Genomic DNA, 24008 nt, shown 5'->3' with positions numbered 1-24008 from the left:
TTCAGCCCATAGGCCAGGCCTCCACTGCTCTCCCAGGGATAAAAACTTGTCCCTCCGGCCACCAACAGGAAGAAATCAATCAGGAAGCGGTGGGATGAGTAAGGAGATGACTCCGCACCCGGAGCTTCGAGGACTAGAAGATACAACTAAGGGCGTAAAATGGCGCGCGGTCATGGCAGGGCGGGAACGCTCACCCCGCCTCCTTCTCTGGCCCCACCCCCTTCGCAGTTGCCTGGCAACGCCTCAGTCAACGCCGGCGCCCACGCCTCTCCTCAACACGGGCTTTGGGCAGAGAGGGGGGCGGGACTTCCGGAACGGCTCGTCCTTCTCGGAAGTGACGTCACAGTGTCAACATGCAAGATGGCGGCGCATCACCGGCAGAACACGGCGGGGCGGCGGAAAGTGCAGGTGGGTGCGCGGCTGCGGGGTGCAGCGGGGCTTCGGGGCGGCACGTATACGTGTGGGCCGCCCACAGGGTGACGGCGGAGCACACTGGAGGGGGGGCGATGGTTGTTGGAACGGGTCTCCACGGTGCTCCGTGAGGGAGGCGGTGTTCGGCTCTGCGGCCCGGCTGAGGGGTTGAAGGGAAGCGGTTTCCTCAGCTTGGGGGAAGCAGAGCTGAGCCACCCGGCCGGCTCTGGGCAGCCATTCCGAAGGGAAGGCCGCAGACCGGTCAGGCTGTGGCAGTGAACGGTAAAAGTCAGGGAAATAAGTTTATTGTGATGTTTCGTTATCTTGTTCGGCATACTGCTGGCGCTTTAAATGGCTTTCTATCTTTCGGTATGGGAGAGGATTAATGTTTTATGCCTACCTTTAGTGGCAAGTGCAAGTTTCAGCTGTTTTTAACCGTTGTAAATAAAAAAAAAAAATTAGATTTGGCTTGAAATAGTCTCAGCATCCTTCCAAACAGAGGTGGGTGCTGTATCTTACGGCATCTTTTGTGTTCTGTCTCATAGGGGAAATGTTTTTAGCTTATAGTGTTTTTTAAAGTTAATGTAAGCACTTGGTCAGTGCTGCATAAAGAATTCCCGTGCCCTTCTGAAAAACCCACTGGCATTCTCAAAAATACAAAGAATCCTAAATATTGCAGCATCATCTGTAGCATACACAAGTTCTTGAAGATTGGCCTCCCAAGGAAGGGGATTTTGTAGCTATCTATTTATTTGATGAACTGCTGTCACTGTGATGCTTTTTACTTCTCTATATCCTGCTATGCTGATCTGGGCTTCAGCCAGTGCACTCCAAGTCTAGATCAACAGAGAATAACTTTGCTTACATGATAAGCACATACAAAGTATTAAGTACAAAGTAAGTATTTTATTGCAGTCCTATTATTTCACTTGCTTGGTTAAATACAGGGTTTTGGTTAGATAATGGAATTCTCAGTGGCTCTTACATCCCTCAGCTGCTGGTAGAAAGTAAAAACCATTAGCAGTTTATTCTGCTTCCCAATGGCTGAGCATTTAATATGTTTCTGCTTCAAACAACAGAGATTTCTTCTGAAATCTGATTAGAAAAATGCCCATCAGGCATGGAGGAACCTGATTCTTTACAAGATATGAGAGCTGGTTAAGCTTTATGCAAGTTTGAACTGTTTCTCTGATGCACCTGTTTTACTGGTCAGTAGAACCATCCAAAATAGCATGGGATGCTTCTGCATATAATTGTATACTGCATAAGGGTTTAATCAGGATAGGTGTTTCAGACCTCAAAATAACTTCTGAATGTGGATAAAGGTAAGAATTATAATTAAGTATAAGGCACTCATTTGAAATGTGTTGGTGTTCCAACTGTAATGTCCCCTTAACTGGGTGGGAATGGAGATGCAGGGTTTGGGAGTAGTGAACACTACTGTGTGATGAGAAGCAGTTGGCCATGTGCTATGGCTTTCAGGTGTTGTACTGTGAATTAATTCAAGGTGAAGCCATTTTTCAGCAGGTGTCTTAAAGTAGCTTCCTTACAGGAGAAGCTTATAAATGCTCTCCCAAACCTGCTGCTTGTCCAGAGCAATTGTGTCAAGGGATTTGGAGAAGAGAGTTACAACTGGTGAATGTCGATATGATTTGGACCAGTATCTTGATTATAAAATTTGAATCAATTTTAAGTGTTTTTATCTTAAAGATAAAGGCCTGTACACAGGAAGAAAACTTTGCACCGATTTTGTCATATTTATTCACTAAAACATCTTGACAGCAACTGGAAAGTAGTGAAAGGAAAAACTTCTATAGTTAGCAATATTTCAGCTACTGATTTTATGTTTGAATGATAGAACTTACTAAGAACAGGGTAGGTTTTGTATGCAGTATATATTTTTTAAAGATGTTATGTGTAGTGTTCTATCTAATCCTTACCCAGTAAATTGATTCACTGTAAAAAGATAAGATGAACTCCTTAACATATTAATGTTATTCTAGGGCTTCGATCCTCTGATGAAAATTTAAATATCAGTATAAGTTTTAGAAACTTAGGTTATTTTAAAGAGTACCATCTGCAGTGCCAGCATGCTGAAGAAACAGCTTGTTGTTTTTTCCTTGGTGGTTACCTACTTCATCTCCTATTTTTTAATGCAGCCAGTGCATTCTGGGTTCTTGAAAATTATCTTTTCCCAGTTGTCCATGACAGCAGCTGTCGTTGAGAATTTCCCTCTACTTAAAAGCAAGGAATGCGTGCCTTCATACCTTGTCTGTTCAGTTTCTTCCTGAGGAACGCTGGCATTTTTAATAGCAGATTCTACCCACGCATAAGGAAAATCTGTCTTAATGTGTGTGTTGTAACTAGGGGAGAAAAATTTCCATCTGGTTGATAGAGTTGATGAAGGAAATGCATTACAGGTACTGTAAGAACTTGGACTTGTGTACTGAAATGTATTTGTTGATATTACCTGTATCTCTGGTGCTCTTAGTCATTAAAATGGCTAATCCTGATCCATTTAAGATACTGAGTCCCATCAATTCTTTATAGTGAGGGTTCATCACTGTAATATTTGTGCAGCGTTTACTGCAGTGAAGTACTGTTATTTATTGCAGGATTTTATAAATGCTACAGCATAATAAACGTAAAAAGCCTTGGTCATTATTGCAACATCTTGCCCTGCCTGGACCATCAAATGCAATATCACAACAAGCTCAGTCAGCTTCGTGTTTGATGCTGGCTTTGTGAATCGATGCAGTGAACCGAGCAGCAATGTGCTCTCAGTTGCCTTGTTTGAAACGTGGTGCAAGTCATAGCTTCCTGATGACCTTCACACTCCTCTCCAGATGCAGTGCCACCTCATCTGGACTGGTAAAAATGTCTGTGCTGTGGCTTAGAGGAGAGTTTAATCACAGAAAAACCTCTTGTATCTATTATTTTGTGTTTGTGTACGCATACTTGAATATGTACTTTATAATGATCATATTTTTACTATATTTTCTAACAGTTATTATTTCTATATTGAGTATCACTCCAATCTAAAACCAAGTAATAATACTTCAGACCTTTCTCCTCAAAAACAAGGCAACAATGGAGAGTGACATGTGGATAACTAGTATTTTCTCTGTTTGCCTTAGTGGTGTCTAAGTTTTATTGAATGTGACTGCTGTCCACCAGCCTTAAACAACTGTCAGATATTTAAATCAAATTGCTGCTGTATTTATTGCTTGATTTCAAGTTCCTTGTTTTGAGAAGCATTCTAGCCCCCTTTTGGTAGACTTTATGGAAGATTTATTTTGTCCCTTTAAGTTGCGTATTAAGATGTAATTAACTATTTGAATACAATCTTGGATGCTTCTGGCATGTGAGTGCCTTTTGATGTTATTTTTAATTGAGCCCTGCATACCATTTGTCTTGTCTTAGCTTTTTAAAATGATTGCTTCAGTCTAAACGATTGTGGTTTGCAAGAGTGAACCACCTGATGCTTTTTTCTTTTTGATATAAAAAAGAAATTTATGGATTCCTCTCAGACTCCAGAATATCATTAGGTTTGGGAGTGGGAGTTAGAGAGTCCATATTTATGCCATCCTTATTATTTTTCATTCACATTTTGTTCCTGAAATGTGGTTCAACCTGCTGCCATCTCTTGTCCTTACCTAGCTACTCTGAACACAGAAGTGCTGTTCATTTGCAATGGTGTTATGGTATCCAATAAACTTGCTAACTGCAAAATCATTTCATTTTAATTCTCTCCCCTTGCTCTTTTAAGGACTTCTGGATCATTTTTAGTGTTTGAAGTAAGTAATTGGCAGAATACTGAGGAAAAGTAGTGGTTACTTCTGGGTATTATTCTAAGTGTTGAGCTTTTTTGTTAATTTGCTGTCTTTTTTTTTCCCCATTTGATCTGTCACACATTTACACACACCAAACAAAAAAAATATCAATAGGAAATAAGATACTCTAAATTCAGTTGCTGTTGCTTGACTGAGTCCTTCAGTCAAGTTTATCACAGAAAAGAAACAGCACGATTCAACGCTGAACTGGTACCAGCATCTTCCATTTGCTCTTAAGTCTATCAGAGACTTAGTAACTCTGAAACAAGATACTTGCTCTCATTTTCTCACTTCTCTCAAAATATAAACAACGCTTATAAAGAGCTGAGCAGCTTGCACTTAGTATTTTCATTGCTTTTATTCAAAAGTTGGAAAGCAGTGTGACTTTGCCCGTCTTTCCTGCTTTGTGTGTTAGACCTTGAGTTTGATTGTAACATTCTTTGAATTAGGTAGTCTGGGCATTTTAACAACATAGATGTGGCATGGTCAAGGCCAGATGAAGTGCTGGAGGGACGTCTTGCTCTGTACATAGAATCATAGAATGGCCTGGGTTGAAAAGGACCATAGTGCTCATCCAGTTCCAACCCCCTGCTATGTGCAGGGTCACCAACCAGCAGACCAGGCTGCCCAGAGCCACATCCAGCCTGGCCTTGAATGCCTCCAGGGATGGGGCATCCACAGCCTCCTTGGACAGCCCATTCCACCTACTGTGCGAAGAACTTCCTCCTAATATCCAACCTAAACCTCCCCTGTCTCAGTTCAAAACCATTCCCCCTTGTCCTATCACTATCCACCCTCGTGAACAGTCATTCCCCTCCTGTTCATACGCTCCCTTCAAGTACTGGAAGGCCACAATGAGGTCTCCCTGGAGCCTTCTCTTCTCCAAGCTAAACAATCCCAATTCCTTCAACCTTTCCTCATAGGAGAGGTGCTCTGATCATCCTAGTGGCCCTCCTCTGGACTTGCTCCAAGAGCTCCACGTCCTTCCTGTTCTGGGAGCCACAGGCTTGGAAACATTTTCTTTGTGCTGTTCTAAGGTGCTTATTGGACTGAAAAATTAATTTCATTAAGTCCAAAACTACTCCTTGAAAGAGTTTTCAAAACACTGGCACTTATATATCCAAATGATTCCAGCTGTTGGCAGGTTGTATTCTGTCAAGCTTAATATTTTACCCTGCTGTAATTGTTTTCCATTATCTGGAAAGGAAGATAGCTTTTGGTTCCCCCACATTATCTCTGAATGGAAAGCTTTCTTCTTAGCCATATGCAAATGCTGTGTAAGTGGTCAGGAGAGAGGCAGCATGGTGTGAATGGGTTGGCTTGGAAGCATCTGTAGTGCTTTGTACCTGTGCTTACTGCACGAGTAATAGTGGAGAGCATTGTAAGCCTTGCAGTTTGTCCCCTTAAATCTCCATTTGATATTTCTGAATAAAACAATGAAGTGAGCAATACACACTGTGCTGTCAGGTACAGAAGGACTGCAACTGAAAGAAAAATTTCTCTAATTGGAAGAAGACTAAATATTTCTGCTTCTTATTATGTTAGAAAGGAGATAGGCTTTTTTTTTTCTTTTTTAAAGAACACACAAAAAAATATCAAAATACTGCCTTTCTCTAAGTGTTGTAATAGTATTAATAGTAATAGCTGGGATAGATTTTGAACCTTCAGTCTTTCAGTGCTTTGTAATCCTTACTGGTGGCATCCTCTCCCTGCAAGGCTGGGAAACACTGTCATCACAGCTTTAGAAACCATGAAACCTGCTTAGAAAATGAGACACAAATGCATCTTGTTGTCTGGGATCATCCAGAATCTCTGTGCAGAGCAGGGAATTGAACTCAGGATTCTCCCAGTCTAAGCCTGATTTGTAAGGATTAAATAATCCCTTGTGCTCCTTGTGTGGCACTGCTAACATCTTTGTAACTCTTCCCCATTTTCAGGGGGAGGAAATTGACTGAGGGCAGTGATGGTAGCTTTCAAACTGGCAGACTCATTTAATGCTTTTAAAGCTCTCAGTATTTTCTACCTGAGAACCTCACTGGAATGAAATTAGCTGGTAGAGTTTTGTGGCCAATTCAATGTCTTAATACCATAATCAGGTCTGTGTCAATGTATTTTAGGTCTCCTATGTGATTAGAGATGAGGTGGAGAAGTATAACCGAAATGGGGTAAATGCACTTCAGCTGGATCCAGCATTAAATAGACTCTTCACAGCAGGCCGAGACTCTATTATAAGGATATGGAGTGTCAATCAGCACAAGGTAAGCCAAGAGGATTTCTTAGTCTAAATCTGCTTTGTGTTTTTTCAGTTAGCATGCTACAGGTATATACCAGATATACCAGTTTTTAACAACTGCCAATCATGGTAGAAAAATGCTTTTGGTAAATGTTCATATTGTAACAAGATATATTGGAGTTTACAAACCCTCATTTGGATCAACATCCTGAAGAACTAATCACAGCTGAGATAAGTTAAATGTAGAATGTTGCAATTTTCAGTGATAAAGAAGTCATAAAAAAGATTGCTTAGGTCTGTATATTATGTTAGTTACAAATGAACTTTTGATGAACTCTTATATATTCTGGTATTTTGGGAGGATCTCTGTTTGTTATCTCCCTTTTATTATTAAGATCAGTTGATCACATCCTGCTAGCTCCCCTTTCTTTCACCATTGCATTTGATCTTCTAGCTAAGGAAAGCTTGTTAATGCATTATGCCAGACAACTCTGGCTCTTGGACTCTCCTCAAAGGAGTGGTGTTTCAGACCCTTAATTGTCTTGGCCTTTTCTTGGGCTCTCTTCAGTAGTTCCATGTTTCTCTGGTATTGGAGGGCCCAGAAATGGTCGCAGTGCAGAAGGATCACCTCGTACCTGCTGGTGATACTTTGCATAAGGCAGCCCAGGGTGCCATTAACCTTTTTGCAGCAAGGACACACTGCCAGGTCATGTTCAACATGATGTCCAAAGGACCCCCAGGTTCTTTGCTACCAAGCTGCTTTCCACTTTGGGGTCACCAGCCTTGGCTCCCTCTGAACAAAAGGTCAGCATTATGAATCTGAGCAGATTACTGGAAACCAAGGCTTCCATGTGAAATATGCAGGAGATGACACTTCTGTCAGACTCTTTTTCAGTGGTGAGAAATAGAATAGAACAAGGGGCAGCAGGCAGAATCTGGAACCTAGAAAGTTCCGTACTAACACAAGGAAGAAATTCATCGCTGTCAGAGGGACAGAGCACTGGAACAGCCTGTGCTGAGGGGTGTTATGGTCTCCTCTGGAGATGTTCAAGACTGCTCTGGATGCCTACCTGTGTGCCCTGCTTTAGCAGAAGGGTTGGACTCTATGATCTCTTGATGTCTCTTCCAGCCCCTAAAATTCTGTGATTCTATAAGCTTCATGTCTGAGAGAGCTAGAGAGATCTTTATATTGTGTTTTAGTTGTTCTGTTCCTCTCTGTAGCAGAACAAGTCTAATCCTATGAATGCAGAAATAACTTCAGCTTGGCAGACTCTGCCATTTTGGTTGTTTTTCTGTGATAGAAAACTAAACGTTTTCAGGTGAAATTCGTCATGAAGTGGGAATGAGTTTAAAATATATAGAGGGTTCCCTGAAAACTACTTTGTGATATTACATTTTAAAAGAAGTGGAATAGTGACTTCAAGCAGCATCATGTTAGTCAACTTTTGGTCCATTTGAAGATTGCAAATGTCACAACAGGATCTGATAGTTGCATTATCTTTTCCTTTCACAAGGGGATTTTAAACTTTTTTTTTTGTAATTTCCAGCAAGACCCTTATATTGCATCTATGGAACATCACACGGATTGGGTAAATGATATTGTACTCTGCTGCAATGGTAAAACATGTAAGTACTAAATTGTGTCTTCTGTAAGCATGTAAAATTTATTTCTGTGGTGCATGTTAATTTGCTAAAACACTGTAAGCACATTCAAATGAATCGTACCTACACGTTTTGTTTTCATTGAATCATTTGTTAAGAAGCTTAGAGGATTGTTCAGACATTTTCTAAGGTAATATATAAGCTATTAAAGTTCACTCTTTATCTTCCCCCATTTAGTGATATCTGCTTCTTCAGATACTACTGTTAAAGTGTGGAACGCACATAAAGGATTTTGCATGTCAACACTAAGGACACATAAGGTGAAAAACATTATTTGTAACTACTATATCTTACAATTGACAACCTTTTAAATGTTGTGATGTAAGCTTCAAGTGTATAATATTGTTGAATCACACTGTTACACTTTGTTATAGGATTATGTGAAAGCCTTAGCATATGCAAAAGATAAAGAACTGGTAGCATCTGCCGGGCTGGACAGACAAATATTCCTCTGGGATGTAAATACTCTAACAGCACTGACTGCCTCAAACAACACTGTCACAAGTAGGTACCATGGGAGACGAATGCAGCATATTTTATTGAACTAGCATAATCTGTGAGATCGTTTTAAGACTAAAGATACTCATTTCTGTGTGCAGATTAAAAAAATGTGCAAGAATCCCTAGGTTTTTGAGGGCATATATTTGGTCCGTTTATTGTGTTATATAATAGTTGCAGATGTTGAACAGCCAACAGTCGTGCTCAGAATACAGGTCTGTTTGGACCTCTTCTCCTGAGATGTAATGAGCTGTTGTTCATCAGAAGGTCACAAAGCTTTCGCTTAAGAAGCTTTTTGCTCCTTAGCTAATACAGAAAATGCACTGAGAAATATCCAGAGGGAAAATTTCTATAATGTGTATTGCGTTTATTTAGATGTTGAAACAAATGTAGTACAGCCCCTAGAGCAGAATTTGATACATTCAATAGATGTATCTGTCAGAAGAATAAAGTTACTAGATAAACTTAGATACAAATTCCTGCCATTGTGGGTGATACAGAAGTAATGGTAGGGTACTGGAGAGATCTAACTTGGTAGTTAAATGTTAGAAGGCAAGGGGACACTGTCAGTAGGTTCTACATCACGTTTAATTCTTAATTTTATCATCATATTTTAAGGAGTACTCTGCATTTCTACTCTGTCCCTTTAAAGATATTACAGTATATTGAAATTCACTCTTTTTTCACCCAGGGAGCAATCCCAACCTCAGTTTCTTACAATTGTCAGAACAGTGTTGGTCAAGTTTCTCTTCTGAAAAGTGTGACACCAACCTTCAAGTTGGGTAACATTTAATTGCTTGAGTGAGTGACACAAATCTGGGCCATCAGCATCCTGTTTTGTGGTGGCTCTTACGTTTTGTGGAAGGAGATCTAGTTTGATCACAGTGTGCTTTACTGCCCGTAGGTACTTCAGAAGTATACTGTTCAAAGTGAGTGGTTTCTTTCTTTTTATACGGAGTGTTTGATCTGTGTATAGGATTTTTAATTCAGTTTTAGCCCTGTGCTGCCATTTTTGTGTAGCCTCCAGCAGAGATGACTTCTAGTGAGCTATTTTGGGCTGCGAAATAAGTGACTGACACGACTGCACACAACTAAATAGTCTTGTGTGTTTTCCGTGGAAGTTTGCTGTCACTCAAGTGTTTTGTCACCAAATTTTGCTGATAACTTTAAGACGTGTTTTGGTTGAACAGGGAATTTTTGAGGAAAAAATCGACTTGCTCTTGGGAAGACTTGGTCTGGGGGGAAAAATGAGTTTCTTAAACGCTGCTACCGTGATGCAGAACTCAAATGATTTGTTTTGAGCACAAAATGGAAAAGAAGTGGAGACATTACCTCTAAGATGATAGAAACAAATTTGCATTTTTGGTGTTAGAGCAGTAGTGCTTGGTAAGAGAGAGGGAAGAGAAGCAGGCAAAGTTTTCTTTGTAAGTACAGTGCTCCCAACTAAAAATGCTTCTGGTGGGAAGAACTGTGTTGTGAATGAACTGACTTTGCACAGTCCTTTCAAACAGCACTGATTTCATCGGAGTGCAAGTGAAGGTTTAATTTGCTGTCTGATTACAGGGAAGCAAGGTGCACAAGCCAACATTAAAAGGAAGCCTGTTTTTAAAGAGTGTCTCTCAGTCAGCATAGCTATAGTTTAAATTAGTTGAGGAGTTTTGCTTCTGAGTGACTGTCCCATCTAGAAGAGGAAGGAGTTGAGCTTTTGTTCCAGCATGAATTTTGTTTCTAAGCACTTAGGATTCTCTCCTACATTCCCAGTGTCCTCCTACCCATATTAGCACCATAGGAAGTTTTAAAGCCTTTTGTAGGTTATATGTTTGTTGGACAGTGTGCTAAACTTAAAGATTTTTATTACCACTTTTTAGGTTGCTTGGCTAGGAAAAATCTCTGCGCTTAAATCCAAGAACTTATTAGGAAATCACTTAGAAGTACCATTCTCTAAGTAGTTGAGAACTACAAGATTACCTTACATTGAATCATTGTGGACATCAGGATTGTAGTGACCATAAATGTGAGGTTTTATACAACACTAGATCACGAATCAGAAGGAATAGCAATATGCTGTCTACAGTCTTGCCCCTTTTTTTAGCAGAGCCCCATATGTGGAGTAGGATGACGCTATTATAGATCAAAACCTACATTTGAGTCTGTAAAGATAGTGGTTTTTTTTAGTGAATAAATAACTGTGTTTTCAAGTGGCAACATTAAAATTGAAAATGTTAACTTTTTGCTTTGAAACAGCTTCTTCCCTGAGTGGGAACAAAGATTCTATCTATAGCCTTGCAATGAATCAAATGGGAACAGTTATTGTATCTGGGTCCACTGAGAAGGTAAGCAAAAATCTAGTAAGGCTTATTCTGCTTCTGTTCAAATGTTAATGTAAAGAAAAGAGACAATTTTACTCGTGTTCAATTTTATGTCTGTAGTAGCTTTTGTGTTTTAAGTAAGGAAAGTGGAGGCTTTTTTTGTTGTTTTTTGAGTGGAAGTTGAAGTATCAGTCATCTATAGATTACATATTAAAACTGTGACTTGTGTAAAACTTTGTACATCAGAGATCATTTAATTTCATTGTAAGAGCTCTAATTTTGGGGGCATGTTACTCAGCTGATCATACAAACTGAAGCATGTACCACTGGTGAAAAAGAAATGATACAGCAACTTCCAAGGCCCCCATGGGGTGGTTAGTAAAGTGAGCTAGTGAAACTTTGTGTTTGATGGTGTTTGTTATAGAGAAAGGTAAAACACCCAGGAGTTCCTTGTCTATATGAAAATGAAAGTAGAATATACCAGCCAGGTTCTCAGAATTCTTTTTCTTTTCACACATCACACTGTCTTGCTTCCAGTCACTTGCGTTCATTAAGGTCTTAAGAAGACAACAACAGAAAAAGCCAGAACAAATGCCATTACAATCAAGGGAAGAAAATCCTGTTTGTTTATTAGAGATGCATAAGATGTAATTGTGTATCCTGTTCTAATGAAATATGATTTTGGTGATGGATGTGTACTTGTTGAGGGTAAGGATCAGTTTATTCAGAAAGGCTTAATATAGAGAGAAAATGCATAAATGGAAAGAATGTTAATGCAGTTATTCTGTGTCTGTTTATGTAGGTTCTCAGGGTGTGGGATCCAAGAACTTGTGCAAAACTAATGAAACTCAAAGGGCACACAGACAACGTAAAAGCTTTGCTGTTGAACAGAGATGGTACCCAGGTATGTGCTTCTATTTGAGGGAATGCATTTTGCAGAACACAGGAATGTCATGAATGTCTTTTCAGCACAATAACTGTTCTATGTTGTAGATTACAGAAGATATACCAACAAGAATTGTTTAGATGCTGAGTGATTGAGGGGGTGGCTGACAGTGAATGGAGTTCATGTATGGGAAAGTGATGAATACAAACTGTCTGGAAATAGTGACGAGAGTTGTTAACTTTTCATTTAGCATCATCTTAGTGGAAAAAGAAGAATTATGAGAGGTTTTCATGAAATTACAATGATTGTTGCTCAGTGTCTTTCAGGCAGTTCTGATGGGACTATTCGTCTGTGGTCCCTTGGGCAGCAGAGATGTATAGCCACATATCGAGTCCATGATGAAGGTGTTTGGGCTCTGCAGGTCAATGAAGCATTCACTCATGTTTATTCAGGAGGAAGAGACAGGAAGATCTATTGTACAGATTTACGGAATCCTGATATTCGTGTGCTTATTTGTGAAGAAAAGGCACCAGTTCTTAAGGTAATTGGTTTTGCTTCACGAAATCACAGAATGGTTTTTGTCAGAAGGTATCTCTGAAGATTATCTTGTCCAACCCTGTGTTCAAATAGGACCATCTAGAGCCAGTTTCCCAGGACCAGTTCAAGATAGCATTTGAAATCTCCAAGGAGGGACACTTTGTAACACCTGTTCTGGTGCTTGGTGACCCTCACAATCTTAAAAATATTAATAATATAAAAAAAAATAGTTGTTTCCTGATCTTCAGAGAGAGCATTTGCTTTTTCAGTTTGTGCCATCTGCTTCTTGCCCTGGCACTTACCCTGTCTAACGAAACAGTGGCTTCAGGTGTGTGCTGACTAAAGATTGTATACTGCACATTTTTACCTGACTAGCAACCTCCAATATTTTGGGTTTTTTTTGTCTTAAATTACATCTGAAACTTATTTATCTGCAGAAATACCTGATTGCTATCAAAAATGTATAAATTCAGACGTTATTGAAACTGAGCACGTTTTAAATATGGAAGGTTTTTTTACTGGGCTTTGGTACAGTTTTTTAGAAAGCAAATCAGCAGTGCCAAGGCTTGAAATAAAAATTAATTGCTTTTTAGAAATACATGCACTGAACTGTACTAGTAATATTTTGCATAATCACTGGAACCAGCAGCAAGATTTCTGAACACTGAAACAGTGTGATCTTAAACTGGGAAAAAACATGTGCGTGAGTCTGAGCCTTTTGAGGATGCTGCTTTTGGAGAGTTTGCTGATTGAATGTTTTTTTATCTGTAACTCTTAATGACATGGCAGTGGAACATGTAGGTGTAAAAAGAGTGTGATTGAAACAGAAACCAATATATAAGCTATATAAATGTATATATATATGTGTATAGTGCTTATACACTTGAGCCAAGATAGTGCATTCACAAGGAAAGCCATTATACAAGCTGTGCATACACAGAGCAAAGTTAAATTGAGTGACTGAAAGTATCTATAATTCTGTTATCTAGATGGAACTTGATAGATCAGCTGATCCTCCTCCAGCAATTTGGGTTGCAACAACTAAATCCTCTGTGAATAAATGGGTAAGTGATAAATATTTTATGCTCTGTGGATTCAAATATGTCATCATGGAATTTGCAGTCTTGCTTTAGGATCTAGTGGAGTGTTACTTGCAATTAGGCTGAGTTGAGATGATCTATAACATTTTTTCTTTGTTTGTTTAAATTATAAAATGTGAATACTCAAGTTGACTCAAGTTGATATAAATCTTTGAATTACTTCCTTTATTATCTATGCTGCTTTTATTTATAAAATATCCAACACTGGTTAACATATGAACAGCAGCATGAGCTGGCACTTCTTAGTCAGGATAAAAGCAAAGTTCTTGAGTGACTGAATGTGTCCTTATTTTGTTTGCTTCTTTAGACTTTGAAGGGAATTCATAATTTTAGAGCATCTGGGGACTATGATAATGATTGTACCAATCCTATACCACCCCTGTGTACACAGCCTGACCAAGTTATAAAAGGTAAACAGCTGTTTTCCTTGTGTTGTGAGTGCTTGTAAAATGTTATCATTAGCAGAAATGGTAGATCTTTAAGACTAGCTCACGTTCTTAGCTATCTGACACTTTGATTTCTGGAAAGTTTTGGCTTCTTTTTAAGGACTGTTCTGTAACAACTTTATGCATTGCTGTGCAGCAAATGAAAACATAGGTGCTATCACCACTATTTTCATCAAAAATCCAAAATACAGCATCGTGTGAGCATCTACAGAGAAAATTAACTATATCCTGGGCAAAACCATGATAAATAAAATCAAAGACAGCACAAGTATCATTTATGTAGTGTTAGTTATGGTTGAATAGCATTTAAATATTGGTGGTGCTTGCATAATATAGTTAAACCAAAGAATAATGACTCCTGTTGTGTTATGTGGTTTAATTTACTGTAAAGCTAGACAAAAAGAAGTGTAGTGACCTTAGTTCTTGTTTGTTTGGCAGGGGGTGCTAGTATCATTCAGTGCCACATTCTTAATGACAAGAGACACATATTAACCAAAGACACAAATAATAATGTGGCATACTGGGATGTCTTAAAAGTAAGTACATAATTTTAGATTAAACATCTACTGTTGCATCAGTAATTATTTTGTGGGGGGGGATTCTGAAGTGTTCTTTTTTTGTTGTTGTTATGGGAGTTTCTTCTGGTTGAAAAATAAGTCATTTTTCAGTCCCAAGACATAATGCAAAGTTGACTTTTTTGAAAGAGGAGAGAACATTACTGAGTCCTTCTGCATCTTAAGAGCTTCTTTGCCCAATGTTGGGTTGAATAATAACATCTTCATTTGCTTTAAATTCAGACCTTTAATAAAGCACGCTCAACTGTCTTACTGAACTGCTGACTGAAGTGAAAAGGAAGGGAATGAGAATGAAGAACGTGGATTTGTACTAAAAATGTTTCAGAGGACTTGTAGAAAAGTGAATGTTTTCTTTTGGCTTACAGTTGGTATATACTTGAGAACAATATTAGGACCAAGGCAGATGTACCAAATTAAAATTGACCTTCATTCAGTTATTTTTAGCTTTCGTTATTAGGGTATTCAGCAACTTTTCTTAGATTCATCTGCATACATACTCACTTCAGAGATGGGTTATTCATCAAGTCAAAGTGTGTTGTCTTGTGTTTAAGATTCACTTTTTCTTTCTTCTCTGCTGGCTTGATGCTTTACCTCAGGAAAAAAATGTGTTCTTAAAATTAATGGACGAAAACTTGAAGCTTTAACTTGTGTGTTTCTGTACTAAATTAGTTGTGGAAAAATGATAATAATTTTGAGTGTATATGAAAATCAAGTATAAGTTTTAAAGAGTTGTTATGATTCAGTATGCAGAATTGAAACACTCCCGTATCCCTTTTGCTGTACAGGCATGTAAAGTTGAAGACCTTGGGAAAGTAGATTTTGAAGAGGAAATTAAGAAGAGATTTAAAATGGTGTATGTGCCAAACTGGTTCTCAGTAGACTTGAAAACTGGGGTGAGCTACAAATCCTAAATCTCTTCTGGTGTCATGTTTTGTATACTATTTCTTCACAACGATTGTAGTGTGTTCTAAGTTTTGAAGAACTTATCATTCATCTGATGAGTTTGACTTATTTGGAAGCAAATCAATACATTGTACCTCCATTCTTAATAATCTGTATGACTTGTACACTATTGTGTCACTTTAAATTCATAAGACAGTTAGGAATTAATTTTTTGCTTTGTATTCCCAGCTGTTCCTTCAGTAAATTTGTTGGGTTGTTTAGTACAACACAACTATTGCATTCTTCTTGCTCATGGTCTTTTTCCAACAGATGCTGACAATTACTTTGGATGAAAGTGACTGCTTTGCAGCCTGGGTTTCAGCAAAAGATGCTGGATTCAGCAGTCCAGATGGTTCTGATCCAAAATGTACGTTTTTACTAATATTGGTCTTTCACTGAAACATAAAAGCAGAACCAATTCCAGTGTTTACATTACAAAACGTTTGTTGGATAAATCAGTTGTTGATTGGGTTTTAGAGAGAGTTTCTTGAGACTAAGTGACTAAATTTTGCGAAGAGTTCTCCAAAGAAATCTTTTTTTTCTGACATATTCAAGTAGTTATTTCTTCTTAATTTGGTGTAGTGGAAATGCTAAGTCATGGCCTGAAAAAGTGATTGAGCACCTGGTGAGAAGGCAGGGCCAACCAAGGGGAGCTCATGTGCAAGCAGTGTGCCTGACTGACTGAAAGGGGTGGAGCCAGGATCCACCCCTTCCCACACTTAATTTAAGGGTAGACAGTGGAGGTGAGGGCATCTCTTGCCAGAGATCCCTGCCTACCTGATCCCTTCCAAAGTTAAGCAGCTCTTTTCCTTCATTTCTGCAACTGTGGCTGCTGTATTTGGGCTTTTTCTCATTTGCTGTAGCCAAAGACTTTGCAACCCTGCTATTATCCCACTTGGTTTTAGACATCCAGGAAGCAAAAGGGAAAAAGAGATATTCCTAAATGTAGAGCTACTATTAAAACTAGAGAATGTTGAATTAAGTGAATGAACCAGTAGTAATGATTCTGAGACTTGAGTCTTTCTGAAAAATCAGCTTGTTCTAAAAGATTTAGCCTGCAGTTTTGAGTTTGTGATAAGCAGATGTCTGTGCCAGTGATTAGTTTGCTTCGGGAACTTTGGGGAAAATTTTCATCTGTGGATCAAATATAGGATGTTATAAGTCAATGTTTTTGATGAAACTGAAGTTCTTGCTGTGTCTTGACAGTGAACCTTGGAGGGCTTCTATTGCAAGCACTTTTGGAGTACTGGCCTAGAACACACATCAATCCAATGGATGAAGAAGAAAATGAAATAAATCATGGTTGGTGTTTTAATATTTTTTTCTTTGAGATTTGTTCTTATATTCTTATATTTTTGTCTCTTTAACAGTTGTAGCACTTAGCAAATTCCTCTGGATAAAGTTGCTGATTATCATACTTCTGTGTATTGACTGCCCACAACTTTGGAGTCAGACAGTATAGAAGTGTAATTCTTAAGCTTTTGTAGTGTTGGCATATTTATGCTGCACTGCTTATTTCTGTGAGTTGTCATGGATTAGTGAAATGTTCAGAACATTCACTGCAGAATCAGAGCCTCCATTTTTTCCTTCTCAGAAGTAACAATTCAAAGAGATGAGAGCTTTCTCTTATTGTTACTACTAGTTGTTAACAGAACTGCCATGAGGAAATCTTTCAAACTATAGGACTTCTCTCCTGCTCTTCCTTAGCATTATATTCATTCCTTCTCTAATAAATTTTTCTTTCTTGGGCTCTTTGCTTAATGCAATTTTACTTTTGGAAGATGTGAATCTAAATACTTCCAACTTATGTTTCAAGGTACTGGAATGACAAAAATAATTTTTTTCAAAAATTGCATAATTAATGCTGAGGTTTTTTTTTAATTTTTGATTTTGCATGGATGTAGAATCATTTCTTCAAGTGTTTGAAGACCAGACTACTAACGCTGTGCAAAAATAAATGAATATAGAATGCAGTAACTTCAAGGAAGTGTGAATTTGAGCTTTGCTAGTACTGTTTCTTGACATTTGGCAAATCCATGCAGAAAAACAAAGCTAGTATCTTCCTGAGTTCTGAAAACACAGAGGAAAATCTGTTTACTCATTAGTTTCCTTCTGATAAACTTGCATGTGTTGGAAATGGGGATTTTCTTTCTCTTACAGAGCTTATGATTTTGTTTCATTTATGAAATTGATTAACTGTAGATGGAGAAGATTTTTTTTTTGGTCTATGTACACCCAGTTTTAAGGCCTAGTACAGTCTTATTGGTGTGTGTATTTTTTTTCCAGCAGTGAATGGTGAGCAGGAAAACAGAGTCCAGAAAGGAAATGGATATTTTCAAGTACCACCACATACACCAGTTATATTTGGTGAGGCTGGAGGACGCACTTTGTTCAGGTATCGAATCTCAAAAGCATATACTAAGTGGCCAAACACTTCCTGCCTTATCGACATGCAGTCACTTGTATTTGTTCTGTACTGTGCATTTAAGATGTGCCCTCGGCAGACAAAATAAGCAGCAGTTAATAATACTACTTACATTATTCAAGCTCACATCTTTGTTGGATGTCAATAAAATGTGGGGTCTTACAGTGTTAAAAGTTATGATAGCTTTTAGTTCCATGTTGTAGCTGTGAGATGCTTTTTGGTGCCCTCTTCCTGCAAACAGGTAAACTGAACTTTGTTTTAGAAGGAAACTGCAATATTTCAGGTTCTTGTAGGATTTTGTTATGGATCTCTGAGCATTAATGATTTGGATTCCTGCCCACTAGAGAGTTAATACTTATTAACATAGATAGTGAATTTTGGGAAGTGGTCCTTTTGAGTTTGTTTTTTCTTTCACAAGCTGCATAGGTTCCAAAACCATGTAACTTCCAGTACATGAATGGATCAGCAAAATAAGGTTATGTTTTTCAGCTTTGAAAGCTGGATTTTTCTTTCCAGTATTAGTGTACATACACCTTGGCTGAAGCTTAATATTGCGTTCATTCTGTATGGTGGACTTCAGGTGGTGTTATACAGCTTGTTCTGAAAAGAACATTAAAATGACACCATTGGAGGAAACAAGCTTTGCATGTTGGACCTAAGAGCTGGATTGCAGAGATCTCTGGGAAAATACTTGATTAGTATTTATAAAAACAAGGTGTGCTTTGCTATGAAGGAATTAACATAAACGTTTGGTTTTGTTTCATTATTGATGTGTGTATTCTTTAAAATTATTTCTATTCTTTCAATTCAGTGAGAGTTCAGCAGATATTTTATATGCAGAGCTCTATTTTCCCAAGCAGAAAAGAACTGTTTTGTCAGCTGCCTTTTCCCCCTTCTGACGGTTTTGTGCTTACAACATAAAGCACATGCAATCCATGAGCAAAGTAGTTTCATGGTTTGTGCTGCAGCCTTGTAGTCTCCTTATTTCTGCCTTAGGGATCCTTCTTGCATGTTATTATCTTTTGTAGGAAATACCTGACCACTTCCTCAGTAAGCTTGATCCTGTGAAAAGCCAGCTAACCAACTTCAAGTTTCAAGCACGTTAAAAGGGCACATCCTCTCCTGAATGCTTTTTAATGTGTGTTACGATGATTGATTTCTGCACACTGAACGTTTTCATTCATTGAGCTGACTTCTCTGTAGGTTATTATGTCGGGATTCAGGTGGTGAAACGGAGTCTATGCTTCTGAATGAGACTGTGCCACAATGGGTGATTGACATCACTGTGGATGTAAGTTTCCCACATGTAGACTTCAGGTTTTGTTTGTTGAAGGTCAATTACAAAATCTTTAACTGAGCTCAATCTAAATAACATGTTCAGTTTTTCTGTCTTTCACGTACTGTATTTAAAAATAAGTGGTCTCAAAGACTCTACTCAAGAACCTTGAATAAGCATGATTTTTTTTGAAGTGTCCAGTTAAGGTTTTTTGTGCATTCAGGGCTTAGAAAAGGATCTCAAATGTAGAGCTCAGGTATAGAGAGTAACCTTTACATTGCTGCTGTATTTTCATATTATCTGATTTCCTTTGAAGTGAACAATAATTATATTCAAAAGGTAGATGCAGTATGTGTATCACTGAAACTGGAGCATATTAGAAGTGTGAGTAATTTGGAAGCTGTCTGTGGTAGTTGCTTATTAGGAACTGACTATACTTTGCTTACCAGATGGTGGAAATGGGAGCTGATAATAGTTCATTCTAGATTTAACACTTTCCAAATTTATTTCCTTCTAGAAAAATATGCCCAAATTCAATAAGATTCCCTTCTACCTCCAACCTCATTCGTCTTCAGGGGCAAAAACTCTAAAAAAGTAAGTAATAGTGCATATTTGAGTCTCAGCATTGCATAAAGGGAATTGTAAGCTCAAAAAAACCATATTGATGGAGAGGATCTTACTGTGCTTGATTTACTTGTGGAACACAGTTTCCAGTCATTTAAGCAGCAATGCTCTGAGGCGTTCAGTTGTATCAGAATCTTTGGAAGAAAGTAAAGTTTCTTTCAACTGACAGTTTCTTAAGTTAATGCTAAGAAATTTCTGAAAAACCAAATAATGAAACTTGATTTGGTGTTGTTTGTAGTGTTTCATCAGAACACAGAGGAACTTACAGATTGTTCTGCTGTCCAGAACTACAGTTTTCCGTTCTTTTCCTCTTTCTAGCAGTGATCAATAATAGTTTTTAGAAGGAAAAGGTACAGAACCTGGCAGGGAACACAAAATGGTCTGCCCATCATGTGTGGTCTGCATACATTAGAAATCAGAGCAGGTTCTCAAACGTTTAGGCAGTGAGGTGGGCAATACACCTGCCATTTATTTGCAGCAATTCTGAGAGTTTTTTTTAATAAATGTCTGGTTCCTCTTGCTGAATTCTTCACATCAGAGACAATTTGTGAAGGAGAAGCTCCACAGACTTTGTGTACTTTGTGGAAAAACTGCCATTTATTTGTTTAGAATTCTCTTTTTCTTATGTAAGAAGAACAGCATATTCTGTTCTGCCTCATTTATTGTTCCATATCCTCTGTTCTTCTCTTACTAATTCCTTTTCTTTGGAAAGAAAAAGGTTTGATTTTTAACCTAATGAGGTTTGATTTCTTGAATTCAGTCTGTCAGATATCTTACTGGCTTTCTGAGATCCTTCGTGCCAATCTTTGGATCGATAGCTAGTGTTGTGTCATGGTATTTTGTTTGGATGATTCTGTTTATCTTTTTATATTATGATAGGTGCAAAACTTAATTGTTTGCATAGTTTGCTATAGATAGGGTGTCATGGAAATAAGAAATAGTTCCCTCAAGTTTTGTCTTGCCAATCTTTATTTACCTTATGTAGAGACCGGCTGTCAGCAAGTGATATGCTTCAGGTGAGAAAAGTGATGGAGCATGTGTATGAGAAGATCATAAACTTGGATAACGAGTCTCAGACAACTAGTTCTTCCAATAATGAGAAAGCAGGAGAACAAGAAAAAGAGGAGGACATTGCTGTGCTCGCAGAGGAGAAAATTGAACTTCTTTGCCAGGACCAGGTAAGTCACTTAGGAATTTTTAGCTTATGAATAAAACCAGCTTCTTGCAGTCAAGCAGTTGTGAATTTCTGAGTACTGAGATGGAAGTGTACCACAGATTATCTGCTGCATTTAAAAGTAAGTAAAAACCATCTTACCATGTTAACTGACACAAGTTCAGACAGTAGTGGATGGCTGGACCGGAGAATTCATGAAGTATGCCTGCTTCATTCAGTTCTGACCACCAGCCTTTATAGAATCATGCAATAGTTTCACACCTATGCACAGCTGAGCTCTTCCATATTGCTCTTAGTCATCTTCCTCAAAGGAGGAAAAGGAGAAAATGCAATGGAAAATGGCTCAAGAGTTGAGATTAGGACAAGGAGATCACTCACTAATTACCATCACAAGCAAAACAGACTCAGCGTTAGGGAGATTAATGTGATTCATTGCCTATTATAACTCAAGCAGGGAGAAACTAAAAGCAAACTGAAAACACCTTCTCACCACCCACACTCCTCTCCCTGAGCACCAGAGGGAAACAAGAAATGGGGGCTTTGGTTATAGTCAATAAATGTATGTAGAACACGGTAAGCACTGAAATGCAAAAGCAAAGTTGAACTGAAAAAAAAAATAAAAAATTTGGCAGAATTCTTGATATGAGCTCTAAAACTCATCCATTTCCAAATTTTAATCAGGAACTTGTTCCTGACATTTGCTTGCTTGAAGGTTAAATATTGAGGAAGTGATTGTTAATGAAATTATACATTAATTGGGCAAATCTTCTGTATAACACAAGAGTTTTACTTGCTAGATGACAAATCTGAGCGTTTACACAGTTGATCTTTAATGCCTGTTCACCCATAGGAGTCTTTTGCCCAACCACAGTGTTACATCCTTGAATTTTTTGACAGTGCAGCAGCTTGTGGAGTAAATGATGTTCTTACTACTCAGGTTTTGGATCCGAATATGGACCTTCGAACTGTAAAGCACTTCATCTGGAAGAGTGGTGGTGATCTGACACTTCATTATCGCCAGAAATCAACGTGAAGGGGGGTAGTGGACTTAAATGGTTACTCATTGACTTGACCATAACGTACTGGTTCCAAGAGTAGTACTATAGAAGCCCACTGAATCCTAAGGTAGATGAGACTTCTAATGACTCAGTATGGATGGAAAGTATACATTTAATTGAAGTGACTAATAGATCTGTAATATAGAGGAAAAAAAAAACCTAGTATGATTTAAACTAAAATCTGTCCTAGTCTCAGTCACTGAGATTGGGAGGTCCCTGAGTGGTTGGTATCGTGTGAGGTGTACAGAGAATGGATGATAACCCAGTGCAGACTTTTGCTTCCTCCTTTTTTGCTTAATTTTTTTTTCCAGAACTTTATATTGTCATCCGCTCACGCTTGATATGAAACCATTTCCATCATATTAATGAGTAGTGGTATTTACAACATAATTCAGAACTGCACAGGCAGTATTATTACATTCCATTCATAAAGTACCTACAGTGGTCTCTCGGGTTACTGAACCATTTCTATCACTTAAAAACATTTGGTAAATAGGTAATGCATACTTCAAAGAATTGGCCCACTTAATTGCTGATGGAGGATTAACATCAGACTTGTTCTAATACTGTGACTTGAACGTTGCTTGAGAGAGTTATTGTCCTGCAAAACAAGAACACTAGGTAAATATTGTAGCAGGGTCAGTCCAATGATGCTGTGCATCACAATAGGGTGAACATGCTTTGCTGCAACCTAATGAATTCTTTTTTAATCTATATAACTAGTTCTGGCAATTTGTGCTCTAAGGACACCGCAATCTAATTTTTGGTAACTTTGCTCTATAACTATGTGACACTTTGTTAAAACTTCAGACCATTCTGAATATAACTTCCAATGTTTCACGTCGAACTCCAGACAATTCACAGCTGATTTTCATACTCATGATGTAAAAATACTTATTCTTTTTTTCTTCCGAAGTTTTATATGCAGTTGTTCTTTTGTTGTAGATGCAGATCTTCTTTTCACTGTTATTTCTAAAAGAAGAACAAACCTGTGACTGTCGCAGACTCATAGTAGTCTTTTATAGTTTAACTTATTGGGGGGAGGGGGGTAACGGTGTTCAGCTTTTCTTGAGAAAATGTGGGATTGTCCCAGGAAAACCATTTGTATCCAGAACAAATTAAAATCCTCATAAAGAAATGATGTAAAGATGACTTGTCTGAAGCAGAAGCACAAGTGCCTTCAGAGGGCAGTACATTAATTGAGTTTCTTCGGGAGACATATGCTCTTGCCCTTCCCGTGTCTTGCTATCAAGATTTAGGTTGAGGCCTAAAGGAAGTCCCAATAGATTATGTTACTGGGATTGTATTGGTCAACAAAAAGTGAAATATTTTTCATTGTATTTTATTTGAAAAATTAAATCATTGCCTTCTGCACCTAACCTAACTCAACAAACTCATTGCTTGAATAAAAACGTGGCTTAGACCTAAGCTAGCATGTCTTTTACTCATCTTTTGGAAGGGTTGGTTTCAGTTTTTAAAGCCCATTTCTGTGTATGTTCACTTTAATGCAGTTGTGCTGTCTCTGCATATTTTTAGTAGTATTTGTAAATTAATGCTTAAAACACAGCTGTAATTTTTATTGATAAATTGTCCTGACTTGTATTAACTAATAGCAAGGGTTTGTGCTTTGTTTCAGTAGACTTTTTTCTGGTCATCTTGTTGACCTATTGTATACACTGTACATTCTCCCAGTTATTTTGTTTGAAAAAACCCAATGTTTTTCTTTTTTCCTTTTTTTCCAAACCATCTTAAAACTGCAATTTCAGGGAAGATTGACAGAGGAGTCTGCAATGCCAGAAGGATAAATGATGTTTCACAATTGTATAGAATAAAAGGCTTTAGTTAAAAGTCTGAAACTGTTTTGTGTATTGGATCATTTATGTGAGTTTATAGCTTGTACCATTGTCACTGAGTGGCTGAACTGCAAAGGACTTCCAAGTACTCTGAAGCCTCAGGTAATGGAATGGCTGAGGTAACTGCAGTGCTTTCATCAAATCCTTCCACGATGAATGATCTCGT

The 24008-nt window shown here is 38.1% G+C and overlaps 1 protein-coding gene across 1 annotated transcript; it reads left to right on the top strand.

The window, feature by feature from the left end:
* Window positions 1-303: 303 nt before the first annotated feature.
* Window positions 304-23845, top strand: WDR48 (WD repeat domain 48). Its single transcript, XM_003206931.4, has 19 exons — window positions 304-408; window positions 6362-6502; window positions 8025-8103; window positions 8317-8399; window positions 8514-8643; window positions 10882-10970; window positions 11749-11850; window positions 12149-12373; window positions 13359-13433; window positions 13777-13879; window positions 14354-14451; window positions 15276-15383; window positions 15703-15799; window positions 16639-16734; window positions 17719-17827; window positions 19061-19148; window positions 19651-19727; window positions 20743-20935; window positions 21869-23845. Exons 1-19 carry the CDS (start codon window positions 361-363, stop codon window positions 21962-21964), a joined length of 2037 nt encoding a protein of 678 aa, XP_003206979.1. The 5' UTR covers window positions 304-360; the 3' UTR covers window positions 21965-23845.
* Window positions 23846-24008: the final 163 nt, after the last annotated feature.

Source organism: Meleagris gallopavo, chromosome 6 (assembly GCF_000146605.3).
Source record: "Meleagris gallopavo isolate NT-WF06-2002-E0010 breed Aviagen turkey brand Nicholas breeding stock chromosome 6, Turkey_5.1, whole genome shotgun sequence".
In the NCBI taxonomy this organism is placed as follows: domain Eukaryota; kingdom Metazoa; phylum Chordata; class Aves; order Galliformes; family Phasianidae; genus Meleagris; species Meleagris gallopavo.
Note: the sequence above shows the minus strand (reverse complement) of the source record. Positions and strands in the feature narration are given on the sequence as shown.